The sequence below is a fragment of the Neodiprion lecontei genome, chromosome 7 (genome assembly GCF_021901455.1).
Source record: "Neodiprion lecontei isolate iyNeoLeco1 chromosome 7, iyNeoLeco1.1, whole genome shotgun sequence".
NCBI classification, from domain to species: domain Eukaryota; kingdom Metazoa; phylum Arthropoda; class Insecta; order Hymenoptera; family Diprionidae; genus Neodiprion; species Neodiprion lecontei.
The window spans coordinates 16,770,058-16,789,775 of NC_060266.1; the positions used below are offsets into that span (position 1 = coordinate 16,770,058).

Sequence of the window (19,718 nt, forward strand, 5' to 3'; positions counted from 1 at the left end):
ATATTTAGACATACTAAATTTCAGACAATTCTAAAATTGTGAACTAACGATTTTTCTCTAAATTGCATTGTTACATTAACACTATAAACTTCTACTTCATGAAGAGAAAGAATATTGTATTCGTGGCAAAAGAATGAAGCGATTAGTGAGGCGTCCAAAGTTGCGTGGCCCACAGCTCATATTTTCACAATTTCGTTGACGAAAATACAAGAATTTGCTGCTGCGGATTTTTCTTGAGCTTCTCCAGCTGTCACGGAAATGTAACATGTTGCAATGGTATATTGTATGATATTTTTTATATCGAGTGGATGAAAAGTAGTGGGGCGTTACGTGGTAGTTTGCAGGACGCAAGTGGTTAATATATTCTCCCTAGGGACGAAAGTGAAGGAATTCTGGTCTGCGCATGCGCAAACCTATTTTTACAACACTGAGATGAAATTGGCTACTTTCGTACCGCTAAGCTGAAACGCAAAACTCCACTTTTCATGCACATGTGATGAAAAATATTTCTTAATGCGTTACAATAAATCATTTTTTTTCTAACTAAGCGAGTGTGTTACCGAAGAATATTAGCAAAAATTTTTTTTTCCAAAATAGATTTGATCTGCCAAAAATCAAAGTCGTCTGAATATTATTAACAACAACAAAGATATGAATTTAATGTCGAAAGGTGCGCAAACATTTTATTGCAAATGGTTTCAATAAAATCGGAAATTTCTTTGTACTATTTGAATGATAAAGAAACCTCCTAAAAATAATACGGGATAATGAAAAAATCATTTACTAGACTGATTCGCTTTGCCTCACACAAAATGACTCACACTTCTATTTTCCAATGCTGTGGCTATTTTGTCAATATTCATTTGCTTGATTATATCAAGAATGCAATAATAGAATGTAATAAGGACCTGCATACGAGATGTGAATTTTATTTCCTTTGTAGTCACTGATTAATTTGATCATGATTATTTGTTCCTCCCTCTAGGGCTATGCATTTCAAATAAAAATAATGTGATCCTGATCACGTCGGTCAGTCATTACAAAGTGAAAAAAAAATACAAGTAGCATACGAAATGATTGTTAATCTGTATATATTCAAGCTTTTTTTTATTTTTATGAGGTTATATGAACTACAATCCTTACCTACATGATATTATACAATTCGCTACAAGATTTTATATACTTTTTGTTCAATATGATCTCTTTAAAAGTCACTACTCTGCATACACAAGGTGCAAATTTGCCTTAGTATCTGAAAAACTTGTAAATGTTGGCGGATTTTGCTAGGTATAGAAAAAGTCAGACCTTTTAGTTGTGTTCAGAGATTTTTTCCTGCATTGTTAAATGCGTTTACCAATAATTGTCAAACATTAGTTCGCGGTGTGATCGGTAGAATGCCTATTCCACCGGTAACTTACCTGCCTGACGGGCGACTCGATTATATCATCGGGGAAACTCAAGTTACATTTCAACTCGTGCTTTTGCTAAGTTTCATTGGAATTGACGTGCTGTCTTTCAACTATGCAGTTTGTGTGCAAATTTAACAAACTCCTAGTACGAATTCAGGTTTGTAAATTTACAAATACAAGTTTTTTTTTTTACACAGTTTCAAAGACTCTTTAATACTTTTTCTTGAGAACAGTTGATTTCGTTGGTAATGCAATGTTGTTCTTGACACTTAATCTTTTCAACCCTCTGAGGGCAACTCTGAGCAGTTTATTACCTAGAAATAGTTTTTTTCATAAACATCATTTAAATTCATGTTTTTCAACATGTAAATAGTTGAATGAAATCGTCAGAGTCTAAAAGAAATTACAGGTGCAAATTCGATATGCTAATTTTAGATGACAGGAAAATTAAATGCAAAACGAGATGTGAATATTGGCAAATATTCCGTCACCTGGCTAATATACTATCGCGTTTGCTTTCAGAGGGTTAATGTTGAAATTATTCTAATTCATACGCACAATTCACTATGGCACCATTTAAAATCGAATTGAATCGAAATGAGAATATTTCAAACTTGAGGTATTGTCTTTATGATTTGAACGAATAACACACGATTCACATTACATATGCTGTGGTTTATACACCAAATATTTCAGTTTGAGTACCAATAGCAGGCAAGTTTTATTGATTTATATGCGAGGAATAAAGCATGGCACAGCGAAGATATTACTAATGCACTTGGCGCGAAAATTACGAAAGCAGGGGTACAATCGCTTAATACAACATTTAATCACATTGATCTGTAGATTGCACAGTAAGAATAATAGTCATCTCTTGAAACTTCGGGTACGACTTACAGAATGTTGTATTATACATGTAAATTGTGTTGTAATGATGATGAGCAATTTAAAGATATGAAATAAGAAATGATAGTTCGGATCATTTGTGGTTACATTCATATTCCACTTCACCAGAGATGATGTTCTTTTCTTAAAACGAGTTGTATATTATTATATGATATGACAGTAAAACCTTGGAGGAAGATTTCAGAAGGAAATCTCTTTTCTTACTGTAGATCAGTAATGATATTGTAATTTATAGAGGTCACTTAGAGAATGTAGTAATGCGAAAGAAAATGATTAAATTCACGTGAAACAGACATATCCGTTTCATCTAACCATTGCAAAAATCAATACCCAATACTGCTAAAGAGATTTACGAATATGAAAAAATACAAATAAAGTGAACGACAATGAAACTTGAAGAATTAAAGCACAGAATAAACTCTATTTACAAGAAAAAAAACCGTTTGAGACAAAACATTAAGATTTGAAGAGGAAATAACTGCAGTTCTTTCTAAGCCGCACAATAGAACCGTTTAAAAAAACATCGTAATATGTATAATTATTTCGTAAATGGAACGGAGCATACAATTACCATAGTAAAAGCATAACTTTATATATTTAATAGTTTTGTGAGAATTATGTTAATTCATGAGAAATCAAAAATTTGCGAAATTTGGTCTTTAAGGTTCAAACTTTTATTTATTTCATGACATTGATTCAACCAAATAAAAAGTTAGTCTTCTAATACAAATTTGTTTGAGTTTACTTCTTCCATCATAATGCCCTGACAGTCTATTCTGCAAAAATGATGATTTAATTCTGTGAAATCTGGAAAAGTCAACTAATTTCCAATTGAAATTTTATTGGGCACTTTGATGAAACTTGATGCATGTTGTGGACAAAAAATGACATGTCCAAATACATGTAAAATATGTTTGTTCAATTTTCCCAGTTTTGTTTTTTTAGCAGATATTTAATTCTCAATCCTGGAAAATTAATCTGTTTCACTATGAAATAAAATATGGTAGATGTTCAACAAGTTATTCCGATCAAATTTGTTGTGCAGTCGACACAAACATCTTATCCTCACAAGAATATTATTTTGATAGGAACAAAGTGATGCTGCTTGAATATCGTCATGCATACTACTTAAGTTTTCCAAAAGTCAACAAGAATGGAACTTTGGAAGTGACCAAATCTGAAAATTTGCTATTTTCGGACGTCCAAGCGACTCCGTTTTGCAAAAGCAATTATTATCTTTGCATTTTCAAGAACTTTCTACTTAGAGGTTGAGTGATCGTATAAAAAGACTGCCGACTCTAGGCGAATTTACTCGGCGGTTTTGGTGGATCTAAGTGGATTCAGGTAATTTTATCTTTCTACGCTTATTGACAATTGAACAGAATTTCATTGTAAAATCAGTTGGTAACTGTAGAACATTAACTTCTCCTATGTCCTTTACCATTTCTCGCCAGATGAAAACTCGCCTTACTGGTCCGATACAAGTTAGCAGTCTTCACTCATCTCCAATCTCATAATTTCATAAGGCCCTCATTAGGGTGTGCGGGAAAAAATCGATGTTTTTTTTCGGTTGCATCCGACATTAGAAGTTAATTTGGAGTAATAAAAAAAGATTTCTAGAAGGAGCGCTCAAAAAAAAATTACTTCGGACGGCGCATTGCATTTTAAGATTTCCCATAAGAATAACACAGGAAAATATTGAGACTTCTAAATGTGGTAGTGCAACTTTCCAGAAAAAAATCGCAAAGAAACGCCTATAAGATATTCGTATAAAGAAACGATTGGGAAATGTTGTTGAAACAAGATATAAGCGATTTCGTTACGCAAAAATCCTTTTTTCTTTTTGAGTAATTCAATTTACCTCATGATTTTTTTAGAGTAAATATTGAATTATGGCCTGAAAACGCTAGTTATTTGAGTTGCTTAGATTTTTTAAAAAATCTGAATGTCGTTAATGACGTAGCCGAACGTGGTGTCGCTTTGATAGAAGCTTATAACGGTTCGTTAACAAAAAACGAAGAGCAGCTACAATATTTATTGGGCATAGTGCAAAATCATCGACAGAAATACCCTAACTGCAACAAACAGACTCTTAAAAAAAGAACGATGATTTATAAGAGCATTATAATGTAAAAACAAAACTATTTGATCAATATTAAACCAAATTCATTAAATAAAGCTTTTCGAAACCCGATCAATGATGAACGTCGTTTCTTTTATATTTCTCGTTGTGCTTGATTTTTTTTGTATTAGCGAAACATTTCGAGAACGATTTCATGCAAATTGTATGTTGGAGAAGAAAATTCACTACAAAAAACCTCCACAAAGTTTTTTTGTAAAGCGAAAAATTCGATTTTTACAGCTTTTTGAATTTTTTTTTCTATAAATCCAACTTCAGATAGCGATACCATTTGAACGGTTGTTCTGAGCTAATTTTTCGTATAACGTTTTTTGCACGGAATTCGATTCTCTATACGAATATCTTATAGGCGTTTCTGTGCGATTTTTTTCTGGAAACTTGCACTACCACATTTAGAAGTCTCAATATTTTCCTGTATTATTCTTATGGGAAATCTTAAAATGCAATGCGCCGTTCGAAATAATTTTTTTTTTTAACTCTCCTTCTAGAAATCTTTTTTTATTACCCCAAATTAACTTCTAATGCCGGATGCAACCGAAAAAAAACATCGATTTTTTCCCGCACGTCCTAGCTCTCATAATCATCAAAACGTCAGCATGTCCTCTCCATGTCTTCAAGCTGTATGGGTAGGGTCTTTTGTTTGCGCATAACGTAGCGCACAAATTTTTATCCCAAAAATGATTCAAAGGCCGTAGCCGGATACGTATGAGTTAGCTGCCCTCGCGCATATTTGCTTCATATGTTGAGACTATAAACCGACTGATAACGCATGATTGCTTTGCAAATTTCAACCATTATCAACGCCTAGGTTTTGAGTAAAAAAATATTTTCCTAAATCCAAAAATATTTGTCTTCCCTTGATAGCCTGAACCGATCAACTTGATTTGTATATACGTTTTGAAGATATTAAGTACTTACTTTATAAAAAATATTTAGCTTTTGTTCACGGGATCAATAAAAAAAAACTCGTTTCACTTTTTACATAGTTTTATATTTCATAAGAATTTACGTATTTTTTATTTCCGATCATTTTGCACTAAGTATTCCTAACATGCTTCGAGATATAAAGGGTTTCTAGAGCTGAGCAGAAGTCTAGGAAAGAAAATTTAAAGGAATTTTAAATTATCCGGGAAATGTAGGAAGTTTTTATCGATTCTTTTGTATTTTCTGGAGAACTACATTTAGCTGCGTTTATTATTTGCTATTGTTTTGTGCCAGAATTGAATCTAACGAAAATATTTCAACGGCATGTGATGTTTTATTTATTTACTACAGCAGGTCTATCTTTCTATTACCATCGTGTTACAAAATTTAATGGCTTGCCTGTGCCCTGTGTAAACTCGTCTCACGTAATATTCATTACATGTTTCACTCATTCGAACAATTTATTCACATTCTAGGTTGAGTTTCTAATAGTAACTAGAGTAAAGAAACTGCATGAAAAATCTTGATAATGAATTGACATAGCTTGCCATACTATAATGGCATTCAATCATTCATTTAATATTCGGATTCATTAATTGATTCCACCACCCTAATTGCATGATCTTATTCTGCGTGCATGATTTTTTTTAAATTACTCATGCAACGCACTCTCATTACGTATTGTCTGTGGTACATAACTTGACTTAACTTAATATTGAAACCACCACCACTATAACTGACTACAATTTCTAGCTTATAACAATAGCGTGAAATACAAGTCAGTGAGTTCACTGAGTTATTCTTGAAAAATCTATAGGATCAAAAACGGCACCTCAATGGCCCTGGAAACGAATGGTAGCAACGTCGTGTGGTTAAGCTCATCAGCGCCTGATCAGATACAGCAGGTATGTGACTGGTCAATACAGGTTATCTTCGTAGGTGAAAGATTCGGACATTTTTATATGACGTCAAAACATGACATAAACATATCACATTATTTAAAACTTTTAAATTCTTCATTTAACATTATGCTTTCGCGACAAGGTAAATGTGAAGCATTGCAATGCATTCTAAAACAAGAAAGCCGTGTCTGTCTAGCTTAGTAAAGTTGATACTCCATGCTGTATAACAAATACACGTGAAGAATGGTGAAGCAACATGTTAATACCGACTTTAGTGATATGGTCACCCTCAATACTCTTATGAGTACCAAAGTTTAGTTTCAGTAATAGTACTAGCTTACATAGTTTTTTTTTTTTTTTTTGTTAACTTAGCTGGATTAAATAGTTTCATTTAATAAATCATTTGCTACTAGAAACCTGATCATGATGGCTCATTGTACTTATGGGAGATTATGGGAAATACTTATGGGGATGCTGTGAGCAAGCAAACCAAACGATATTTCACGATCAGTAAGTTGAATGCTACGTGTGGTTAGGAGAAATGACAGACAACATTGCTATTAAGTGAAGGATTAAAATTCTCGACCTCGTAGATAATGTAGTGGTAAATCTTTGTGAGCGGTCATTGAATGTATTACGTATATTTTCGTTAACGTTTCGGCCCGGGTAGGGGCCCTCCTCAGAACGATCAATTTTTTATTTAACTGTCAAGAACATAAATTCCATCAGTAAGACATTAACATCCATGGATATAATACTATTAAGACTTATTATCTATTGTACATTGGAAAGTACATTCAGTATATCTATTACGATTAAAAAAGTATATAGACCTTAAGGGGTAATTTACCTTGTATAAGAAACAGGGTTAAAACACTGGTCAAAATCATAAAATTCAAAATGGAGAGCGATCGTGCTTCAAATAAGATGATAATAGACATTGGCATCTTCTCCAATTGTTAAACAGTGTAGGTGTATAAGGTTTGAATATTAAAAAATAAATTAACAATAAGATATTAACAATGCACAAGTCAAAAGATTAAAAAGGTTAAAGAAGGGGTTTAAGAAAGTTAAAATAGTTAAAACTATGCCGACACAATAATAATGGTGTCATTATCTCCCAGTTCTCCATATCTGAACAAATTTACTCAACCGTTTGAACCAACTGGTAAACAACAACTACTGGGCGGATCACATGTGAGCCAGAATGAAGGCGAACAGGTATAGCAAAATATATAGCAAAATTTTTGCTATACCTGTTCACCACAACTACTGGGCGGATCACATGTGACCCAGAATGAAGGCGAACAGATATAGCAAAATTTTTGTTATACCTGTTCGCCTTCACTCTGGGTCACATGTGATCCGCCCAGTTGTTGTTGTTTACCAGTTGGTTCAAACGGTTGAGTAAATTTGTTCAGATATGGAGAACTGGGAGATAATGACACCATTATTATTGTGTCGGCATCGTTTTAACCATTTTAACTTTCTTAAACTCTTTCCTTAATCTTTTTAATCTTTGGACTTGTGCATTGTGATTTTCTTATTGTTAATTTATTTATTAATATTCAAACCTTATACACCTACACTGTTTAACAATTGGAGAAGATGCCAATGTCTATTGTCATCTTATTTGAAGAACCATCGCTCTCCATTTTGAATTTTATGATTTTGACCAGTGTTTTAATCCTCTTTCTTATACAAGGTAAATTACCTCTTAAGGTCTATATACTTTTTTAATCGTAATAGATATACTGAATGTTCTCTCCACTGTACAATAGATACTAACTCTTAATAGTATTATATCCATGGATGTTAATGTCTTACTGATGGAATTTATGTTCTTGACAGTTAAATAAAAAATTGATCGTTCTGAGGAGGGCCCCTACCCGGGCCGGAACGTTAACGAAAATATACGTAATACATTCAATGACCGCTCACAAAGATTTACCATACTACATTGCTATTAAGGTTGAGAGACAAAATTTGACATAGATTTGAAAAGTTTAATCATACCGAATAAAGAAAGTGGGTCGTGGATAATTCAAACAATTCAAATAAAACTACCGTTAAGTTATGGACAACGATCATTACACCAATTCAAAGTCCGATCGATTTTGCGTTTTGCTAACCTTATGCTAACTGCGAAAGATTTTCCACGTTCCGCGGTTTAACTGAATAGTGTCAAATTTATAAGACGTCTTAATAACGCTCGAATGCGACAAGTATCAGAAACAAATTTAAAGAGTATAAATTTCATGAATAGTTTTGATCGACGCTAGTCGAACGAGGACTGTTACGCTTTTTCTAGTGCATTACAATATAGCAACTAGCCTTTTGATCCATATGCAAGAGAAATGTATTTTTATAAACCATAATTTTCTCTCCAACGAAATTCGTGTGACACACGAATCATTTGCTCAGCTTATGGGCCATAGCTTACCTTTACAAGCAAATAATCTTGGTTGTATTTCTGTGCGTCTACACGTAACAAACTATCCAGTTACGTTGAAAACCCTAACACATGGTGTTGGCATTTCCGTATAAAGTCGATTCTGCCACTCCCCTCTCGATTAAATTTAGCGAATCAAAGATAAGATTGGCAGCACTGGCATCTATTGAATAACATACGCTGCATCTGACTAAAGCGCCATGGCGATTATCCGGAGGCACCTTGGTGCTGACCCCTCTTGTTTTAGCGGGTCAGATGTAAGGTTAGTTCCAGCACCGGTGTACTGAACCGACGCAGTGTGTGGTTCAATGAGCCTATATTAGATGCCAACATTACCTCAGCCTTGTTTTTGTCCAGTACAACCAAATACGGCGATGGGGGGGGGGGGGGGGGGGTCCACTTGACTATGAGCTGAATACATGCATACACGAGTAATACGCATATTCGTTACGCTATTGGCCTATGCCTTGTGGCTACTACACTTTAAATCTTTCAAGGGCACATTAAATCTACCGAACGGATTTCAATTAAATTTGGCATAGGGGTTATTACTTTATTTCCAGAAAAAATAAGGAAAAACTACCATGAAACCAAGTGGCACTCTCTAAGTGCCACTGCCCCGCTTGGCAAGTCTTATATTCGAAAAGCCTGCAGAGGATGCGTAAAGTACTCTATTTTCGTATAGTGTAGTAAAACGACTTTCTTTGTAGTATGTGTCCCTTCGATTAACTCAATTGTACGCACTGTGTTATTGAGCATAAGTTACCTAATTCCAATCTTATCCGCTGTCAGAGGCACCTTTGTTGCGCCTCAAATGAATCTTTTTTTTCAGAGGTGTTGGAACAAATAGCATGCATCACAATGCGCGGTGAGCAATGTCTGACTCGTATAATTACACACTCGTCTTGGCGTAAGCTGCCTCCACACAAATACTTTTGTGATTACAGCGCTTGCCTTCGGCTCGTGCCGTCAACTTCATACCCGTATTTGTGATGAAGCTGAAGTTAGCAGGCAACCGCAGAGACTGGCCCAGGAAGGAATAGGGAGTTCGGGGCCCCGATGCTAACTTCAGCTTTATGCGTTTGTGCATAGCTCACTCTCAATTTAAGCGTTGATTAACTCCCCATACAGCAAGTTTTTGAATATTTCAAAACATTATTCTACGAAAAAGCTATGCTTCTGTAATGTTTAAATACATTTTTAAATGATTTTTACATTGGAATATTAAAATTTGCTGGAACACGTAAAACAATAGCATATTGTGTTACGAGTGCGGGAAGTAGGCGATTACCGATGATTATGAGGTTTGCAGCATGAAAAGGCGAGTGCTGCATTTACACGAATACGAGTACTGCAATCGCATGAATATTAGTTTGAACACACCATGAACCAAGGCGAGTGCTGTAATTGAACCATTCAAATATCACCCCTCCGCAAGTGTGACACGCTTTTTTCCAATATCTGTAAACAAAAGTTTAATTGAGGAGCAACTCAGGTGCCACTGGCAATGCATAAAATGATGGTTAATTAACGTACGCGCAATGAGTCTGCGTGAAATTAAATTTTCGAAAAATGCGCATGCTGCTAAGAAGCTCTAGTGTGTTAAATATAGCATTTCAACTGTGCGCATGCGTCTATATTGTTTTACTACACTGTTCAGAGATGGGGCGTTTCACAGAATTCGAAAATGGAATTACTCGAGCAGATTTTGGAAACAAAGATTTTTCAAATATACATGTTTTGTATGAATAACCAAAATATTTTCCTGCCCAGATAGAATACATGTGCCTCATACACTGTGAGTTTTTCCAAAAGCGGAACAATCCGTGTTCCGAAAGCAGGTAACCGGAGTTACAATTCGTGTACAAGTCGTGCACCGTAACCCGTCACGGCCATCCTTAACCTCAAAGATTACTTGACAAAATAACCTAAATATTAGGAAATGTCGAAAATAATGTAAAATCGAATTTTGTACAACCAACTGAGACAATAATTAAGTAATTGAGAGTAGGACTGTCATCAAATTCAGTTATTCATTGCGATAATGAGTTAACAAGGCTTCCTGTTGACGATTTTAAGATTGAACGAGTCGCAGTTTTACATTCCTACGACGCTAAAGTCGATCGTGACTACGTCAGAGAGTGCAAAACTTTAAATTGAAGTTCGCAGTAGATTATCCTCGGTCCGATAGGACAATGTGTTTCGGAGTGTTTGTGAGAAATGACAATCCTGGGTTTCAAATGGCTGCGGAGCAAGTCTAAAGGCATCAATGAGGCCGAGACTGTTTCGCAGCCCTACAACTGCGACGTCAATCTTTGTGCTCTTGGATGAATCTTTGCTTCCTCAACGACTCTTGGCTATTATGAAAGTCGTGTGAGAGTGCAAAGACTTTGATCTTGAGAATTGACGAAATATTAGTGAATTGTGTGATCGTGTGGGAACTTGGGAAAATTGGAGTGTGTGACAAAAATAATTACAGGTATTCGATGGACATTAAATCATAGTCAGGTTTTACTTGTAATGACTCTATTACTGAAAATAAAAAATATTCTGAATAGTGCAAGACGTACAGTAATATTCATTAATGCCATACACTTGTGGCTACCTTGTATACGGTCAGAAACAAAATGCGAGTTCGATTCTATATGAGTTATGTGACAATGACTAGCGATGCAGCTGACGACGTGAGGAAATAGAATGCATTGTTACATAATTCATATAGAATCGAAGTCGCATTTTGTTTCGGACCGAAAATAAGTCAGCCGGAAAATTACGGTATTCGTGCATTTTACTGTACAATATGTACATACAATATGTCGTATGTATTGTATGTACATTACAATATGTACATACAACGACGTCTATCATAAACCCTTCACTCTATAAAGTAAGTAATGCTATCAAATTCAAATGTAACCGTTATCAAGTGATTTAGAGATTATTAGTACCATATCATCGCGCGCTGTCGCCGGTGTTCTTTGTTCACATTTTTTGCTACCACAAAAAATTCATCATTCGTAAATAAATAATCCTTTAGGGAGATAATTCGTCGATGCTGGTCAAAGTGTGATATTGTTGATATTGATTTACGATGTTTCGGCCGGGCCTCACCGACCATCTTCAGACTACAAAATTTTTTTTATAAATGTTTAGAAGGATATTCTTATTTGTTTTGACTAGCTTGTTTAGAAACTATATCGCTGGACAATAGTTCCTTATATGCGTTGGCATAAAGCCATTTAAATTAATATAAAATATATACAAAAACAACGTGTCAAAGTGACAATTTTAAGGTTTTGTGCACTAGAAATCCATTGGAATTAATTAAAAATGCATAATATAAGATAGAATTACAAATGAGGAAGTTTGAAACATACGTCACAGATGAAAAGGTTAAATTAAAATAAGATCGAACAGTTTTTAACGGATTACTCACAAAATTTGATTTGAAAAAAATCGAACCGCTACGTGGACGTCTCGAACCACCATGACTAGGCTTCGTACTACATTTCAAAACACGAGATCATCAATTTCAATAGACTACTCAAGGACAAAGAAGATCTGGAATTGCAGAAGGAAACTAGCTCATACAAAAAACCGTAAAGTTTTGTTTCTTAAATACCGTCAATTAGGAATTATCTAGGAATCAAAATTTTTCCAATTTAAAATAAATATTTGGACCATTTGTCGAAGGAAAAAATATTCACTAGAGCCTTACGCAATCTCCAACACAAATTGCTATCTCTTGAAATTAGGAACTGTTATCGCCAAGAAAATTTTTTTACTAAAGAACTAAATAACAACATCTCAGCCTTTCTATCAACTAATTTTACCGATGTAAAATACAAAAGATTTAACCTCGACATTGAGAAAGCTGAAAAACTTTTCAAGGCAATTAAATCTGACAATATCAAAAAACTAAACAAATTAAAAATAAGACAAGCTCCAAAAGTGTGTTTTCCTGAGAAATGGCTAGTCAATCTATCAAACATTAATTTACCTGACGATATTAAGGAAACGTTATCTGTGGGTCCAAAACCTGGACTTACATATAAAAATGAAGACTTACCTGTAGATAATATTATAAGTAGCGTCGAATTAGCTCTCATTACTAAAGATGGAATCACGAAAGATAAAGTTAGATCTAACATCACGAGACTCATTGGTAACAGGATTAATAAAAAAAGTCGTGAATTAGAGAATCAAAAAATTGCCAAAGTAAAACAAACTAAAGAGTTCCTTAAAAAACATGATAATCTAGTGATTACAAACGCAGATAAAGGCAATATAATAGTTCTCACGAACAAAGATGACTACAACGAAAAATGTCAAGGTATCCTCAATGATACAACAACGTATAAACTTATCTCTTGTAATCCCACCAACAAGGTACAAAAACAAGTCAACGATCAGATAAACCTATGGCAACAAAAAAAAATAATTCACAGATTCTAATATTGCTAAAAATCTCAAAATTTACAATGCTCTTCCTCGAATAATGTATTTTCAACCTAAAATTCACAAAATCAATGTACCTCGCAGACCAATTGTTTCTAATGTCAACTCACCTATTTACAAAATGTCAAAATTTTGTTCTAGTGTTCTGTCCAACATTATTGGGAAATCAAAGTATTATATTAAAGACACATGGTCCGTCATAGAAAAAATTAAAAATACATCTATACCTAAAGACCATATACTGATATTCCTACGTGTAAAATCACTATTTACTAACATTCCAACGAAACTAGCAATAGCTATAATTAGTAAAAATTGGCCAAATTTAAAATTACACACTGATATCAACAAAAAAGAGTTCCTGGAAGCCACTAAACTGTGCCTAGACTCATGTTATTTTGTTTATCAAGATAATTTTTACCAACAGATACATATATGGCGTTGCAATGGGCTCGCCCATTAGCCCAGTCGTCGAAAACTCTCTGTCCGTCACAAACATAAAGCCATTCTATGGCCAACGATTTCTACATTGGAGGTTATGCCGAACTTCACTTTCGACCCTTGATATCCGGAAATCTGTCCATTATTACACTTTGTGCCCACGGAGACTTTTGATCAGGAGCTCGAATAGAATAACATATATCAATTTCAGAAAATTTCACCAAGGGCCACTTCCTATAAGAAACGTGCGGGGTCCTTTAGTATTAGAACACATTGAACAAAAAATTATTGCACAGCTTCCCTTCGGTCTTCCTTTTTACCATCGCTATGTAGATGACATTATAACATGTATACATAAAGATAATTTAAACACCATGGTAAAGAAATTCAACAATTTTCATACTCGCCTAAATAAAGTAATTCTATACACCATAAACCAACTTGGTCTGGAAGGTACATTAACTATCTTTCTGAACATCCAATTAAATATAAAAAATCAGTGGCTTTGTATGATCGCTGTCTTGAAATATCATATCCTCAATTCCGACAAAAAAATTTAAAACTTGTCGATAGAACTTTAACAATCAATGGTTATCCTTTAAATTTCATTAATGAGATTAACAAATACAGACTAGATAAAATGTATAATTCTATTGACTTGAATAATGAGATAACTAGTTCAAAAAAAGACAAAGATAAAATTATCACTTCAATTCCTTACATTAAAGGCCTATCTAGCAAAATAAAAAAGCTTTTGAATCTGAGGGTATCAACGTCAGTTTTAAAACAAATAATACTACGAATATTCTGTTCTCTTACTTAAAATCCGTAACTCCAAACCTTGATAAAATTAATAAAATTTACAAAATAGAGTGTAACAAAAGTTATATTGGACAATCGTCCCAACATTTAAAATATAGGATATCTGGCCATCTATCTAACATCAAATGCCAGGGTATAGATAGATGTGCTCTCGCTTTATACATTTTGGAACATGGACATCAATATGATTTCATAAACACCACAACCTTAACTACTGAACCTCATTGGTATAAACGTAACATTAAGGAAATGATGTATATTTTTAAGAACAAAGATAATACTGTTAATAACCGCAGTGACATTCAGTACCTTAGCCATCTTTACTCAAATATCATGTAAACATTTTCAAAACTTGGCGCGTCATTAGTATGTAAATCAATATCAACGATTAAATCAATATCGACTATATAACCTATCCATCTATCCGCTAGAATCACTTCCGTCCAAAATGTCAATGCTACAGCACCTAGGCTGGGACTGGTTGTCATATTTTGTGAGTAATCCGTTAAAAACTGTTCGATCTTATTTTAATTTAACTTTTTCATCTGTAATCTATGTTTCGAACTTCCTAATATGTAATTCTGTCTTGTATTATGCATTTTTATTTAATTCCACTGGATTTCTAATGCACAAAACCTTAAAATTGTCACTTTGACACGTTGTTTTTGTATATATTTTATATTAATTTAAATGGCTTTATGCCAACGCATATAAGGAACTGTTGTCCAGTAACATAATTTCTAAACAAACTAGTCAAAACAAATAAGAATGTCCTTCTAAACATTTATAAAAAAAAATTTGTAGCCTGAAGACGGTCGGCGGGGCCTAGCCGAAACATCGTAAATCAATAAACAGTGTCACACTTTGACCAGCATTGACGAATTATCTCCCTATCTACTCCCCTGGTTACGAATCCATCACATAAACAATGTGTTGATTATTGAATAGTCGTGCATTACTTCCCTCTACTAAGTTATGAAAATCTCATGTCCAAATAAAACTTTTTACTAGCGTAAATTTTTTTCGTATTTCTCTAAAACATCCCACGTAATAATCTTCTGAAGATTTCGTAACATTCACTATCCTCTACCTGCCATGGTTGCATTTGGATCGCGCAGCACTTAGCATCTTAATTATCGATGATACTAATTTCTTCCTTCCCTTGTACAAACTGTTACGCATATACAAAGTGTCACTGCATTGACAGCCAAGTCCAAGAAAAAATAGTAACCAACCTGCCCGTCCAATTGGCGCGCGAATAAAATGTCAATAATGCTTCGAGATTTCGAGTTTTCGACTTCAATAGAACCTAGCTCTTTCAAGGTGGATCCCAAATAAACGTCTAACATGCTGTCTGTGCGACAGGAAGTTTTCTGTAAATAAACGACCAGTGTGAAGTTGTCTTCCAAATTTCGAAATATTATATTTGTGGTTTTGCTATCGATTGCACATCATTTGCACATGTATGCATAGACAAAATTTTCGCTTGCACCAGTACGTATTTCTCAAAATTTTCAAATAAAGTTTTGGGGGGCTAACTTTACGATAGCCCTCTAAGTTTCGAATTTTTCTTTTGCTATCGTGTGCACATCGTTTGCATTTGTTTGCGCAACCAAAATTTTGGATTGCACAAGCACTCGAATGATGATATTTTCGAATAAACATTTTAAAGCAGCCCCCCAAGTTTCGAAATTTTGAAATTTCTATTTTGCAATTGGTTGCACAATCAAAATTCCATATCATCATCTTCAACACTTAGTAGTTATCCAGAAATGGTACATTTGATTTCGTTTCAATTTTAGAGGTAGTGTCGCACTGACCGGGACTCTTGTTCGTGTATATTTCATAAAATAAACTGTCATGTAATTTCGGAGATACGATATATTGTCTATGCAGGGTGAGTTAGTATAAACTCTGAAAATACGAGGATCTTAGTTGATCAATGGTTACCGTCAAAAATGTAAAAAGATTAAAACCTAGATGGGTTACTACACTTCTCGCAAAAATTAAGGGAGCTTTCCAGTGTGACAGCCCGAAAAATCGCTATTTTTCGCGATTTTTTTTTTTAAAGAAAAAATAATCTAATCGGTCTGGTTTTTTTTTGTATATTAATTGGGTATTGAAGGATACAAAAAACATTTTTAAAGATTGATTTATTTATTAATTAATATCTATAAAAATGATGAAACAATTGTTGCAGAAAATGCACTTGGATGTGGTGTCCACGTTGGGGGTCACAATTTTGATCTGAAACAAAAAACACAAAAAGATTATTGATCGGTATATAATTGGCTTTCGTGCTATGGAGGCTTTTTTCTTTTTTTTTTTTTTTACAAAAATGGCGCCGGTTTGAACAAAAAGTATCGATTTTAGCATTTTTTTTGGCAGTTTTTTTTACAAAAAAATAGGAAGATGTCAAAAAAAAAAAAAAGCTTCCATAGCACGATAAACAATGACGTTAAGAATATTGTGTAAAAAATTCAACTCGATAGCTTTAAAACTCTGCCCTCCAAGTTGGACACCGTTTTGAAAAATGCTGTTTCGAGAAAAACGCGTTCAAAGTTTCAAGTGAGGAAATTTTAGGTAAATCGTTTACTTACGGTCAATCAGTGATGCCAGGTCCATACAATATCCCTTCTGCTTCTTCGAAAAGATCGTGCTCAATGGATTGTTCAGTCCGACGAGCTGTCCTCGCCTCTTTGCTATCCAGGGACGCCCGGCGGTTTGCTTGGGTGATGCGCGCATTCTTGTACTTAGCGGTGAAATCTGCGGCGCTCGGCCCTATCGTGCATCCCATCGTCTCCAAAATTTTTAAAATTGGGTCGTAACCTTCATTGAAGGTGCACACAGCACACTGCGTAGCGATTTCTACTATCTGCTTGCCGCAGAATACGTGCTTTGGGGCTAGTTGCCACACACAGTGATTGATTGATTCTCAAGAATTTAGCACGCCATCCGCTTTTTTTTTGAAAATTGAGTGCGACAAAAAAATAAGTCGCGCGACTAATTTACGGCTAATTAACGGCAAATTATGCAATAGTCTGAATTCACATTTTCGACAATTGGCGAGCCAAGTTCATGTCCGTGCAGGTAGGAACGAGACAATAGAAATAACGGTCGTACGGGTAGCTGTAGCGCTCCGTTGCCTTCTTCCAAAAAATGCTGTACAGTAACCAAAATAATCTGAATTTCGGCATGAAAATTTCAGGGAATATTCGGAAGAGTGTATACTATTCGATAAAGCAAAAAAAAAAAAAATTGATTTTTTGAAAATTTCACACTGGAAAGCTCCCTTAAGGGAACAACAAAATTTTCGAAATTTTTTGGTGATTTTCAACAGGCTGTATTTCAGTGAAAAATGGTCGTACAAGAAATAAAAAAACCAAGCTTTTGAAGCTTGAAGACTCTAGTTTTTGAATTTATTGGTTAAAAATTTTTCAAAGCACTATTAGCCATGCAATCCTTGGATAAAGCGCGAAGAAAAAATTTTCAAAATTTTTGACATTTTTCTTTTCGCTCTACGGGCATGGAAAAATTTTTCCGAGCTAAACTAATGCATAGATCGCATAGCCTGTTTATTCAGCTTCAAGATGCTTTTTTTTAAACCTCGATACGACCATTTGTCTTCGAGATATCGAATTTTGAATGCCAAAGGATCCTTTTTCACTCAACTGCCGATATCTCTGGAACTACTGGTCGCACAGCGAGCCGAAGGGCAGTTTCTTTTTCTGCAGAAAATTTCCTACAAAAATCTGTCAAGGTTGATGTCAAAAAAAAAATTTTTTTCCACCGGTAACGTTAACGTGAAAAAACAGCAAAAAAATGCCATTTTGCCTTTTTTTTGGATAATCGACTGTATCTTCGTCAATATTGGGGGGAAAGCTTAGGTTAGAAGAAAATTTTACAGCCTAATGTACCCCGAAGGTCCCCCTAAATCGATAGATCGATCGGTTCAGCGGTCTTCCTGGACCGATTGATTGAAATTTTGAAAAAATTAAGGGAACAAGGTTTTTGTTTCTTAAAGAATTTTTGGATAATCGACTGTATCTTCGTCAATATTGGGGGGAAAGCTTAGGTTAGAAGAAAATTTTACAGCCTAATGTACCCCAAAGGTCCCTCTAAATCGGTAGATCGATCGGTTCAGCGGTTTTCCTGGACCGATTGATTCAAATTTTGAAAAAATCAAGGGAACAAGGTTTTTGTTTCTTAAGGGACCTTGTTCTCTTAATTTTCCAAAATTTCAATCAATCGGTCCAGGAAAACCGCTGAACCGATCGATCTACCGATTTAGAGGGACCTTTGGGGTACATTAGGCTGTAAAATTTTCTTCTAACCTATGCTTTCCCCCCAATATTGACGAAGATACAGTCGATTATCCAAAAAAAGGCAAAATGGCATTTTTTTGCTCTTTTTTCACGTTAACGCTACAGGTGGAAAAAAATTTTTTTTGACATCAACCCTGACAGATTTTTGTAGGAAATTTTCTGCAGACAAAGAAACTGCCCTTCGGCTTGCTGTGCGACCAGTAGTTCCAGAGATATCGGCAGTTGAGTGAAAAAGGATCCTTTGGCATTCAAAATTCGATATCTCGAAGACAAATAGTCGTATCGAGGTTTAAAAAAAAGCATCTTGAAGCTGAATAAACAGGCTATGCGACCTATGCATTGGTTTAGCTCGGAAAAATTTTTCCATGCCCGTAGAGCGAAAAAAAAAATGTCAAAAATTTTGAAAATTTTTTCTTCGCGCTTTATCCAAGGATTGCATGGCTAATAGTGCTTGGAAAAATTTTTAATCAAAAAATTCAAAAACTAGAGTCTTCAAGCTTCGAAAGCTTTGTTTTTTTATTTCTTGTACGACCATTTTTCACTGAAATACAGCCTGTTGAAAATCACCTAAAAATTTCGAAAATTTTGTTGTTCCCTTAATTTTTGCGAGAAGTATATATTAAACCTTAAAAAAAAAACCGGAAATATATTTTCTTTAATTTTATAAATGTCGAATGTCGAAATACAAAAACGCGAAGATGCACTAAGGTAAAGTACAGAAAACCAAAACATTTAGAATTGCCAGAATTCTACTATATTCTTATTAATTCTGACGAGGCTATATTTATTCTTTCTATACTTTGACCTTCCAACATTTTTACTGTTTTACATTTAGTCTTTCTGCATTTTCAAAATTCTACGAAATAGATCATTGCGGTTGTATCTTCGAGATTTTGATCTTGTGACTTTTTTGTTTTCTAATATTTCCACATCCTACCT

The 19,718-nt window shown here is 34.5% G+C and overlaps 1 protein-coding gene across 12 annotated transcripts in view; it reads left to right on the forward strand.

Annotated features, from left to right (window-relative positions):
* LOC107222894 (zinc finger protein OZF) overlaps positions 1 to 19,718 on the forward strand; it is an 83,052-nt gene that overhangs the window by 15,891 nt on the left and 47,443 nt on the right. For 5 of the 12 annotated variants that reach the window (XR_006905506.1, XM_046746208.1, XM_046746207.1 and 2 more), the window contains one exon: positions 6,197 to 6,284. The exons of 6 other annotated variants lie outside the window; for them this stretch is intronic. Coding sequence is in view for 5 of the 6 variants with exons in the window: in XM_046746208.1 (XP_046602164.1) it covers positions 6,197 to 6,284 (88 nt within the window). In the remaining variant the exon portion in view is untranslated. Of the gene's footprint in view, positions 1 to 6,196; positions 6,285 to 14,896; positions 14,948 to 19,718 lie in introns of those variants that run through there. One more of the 12 variants, XM_046746210.1, reaches the window with a different exon arrangement.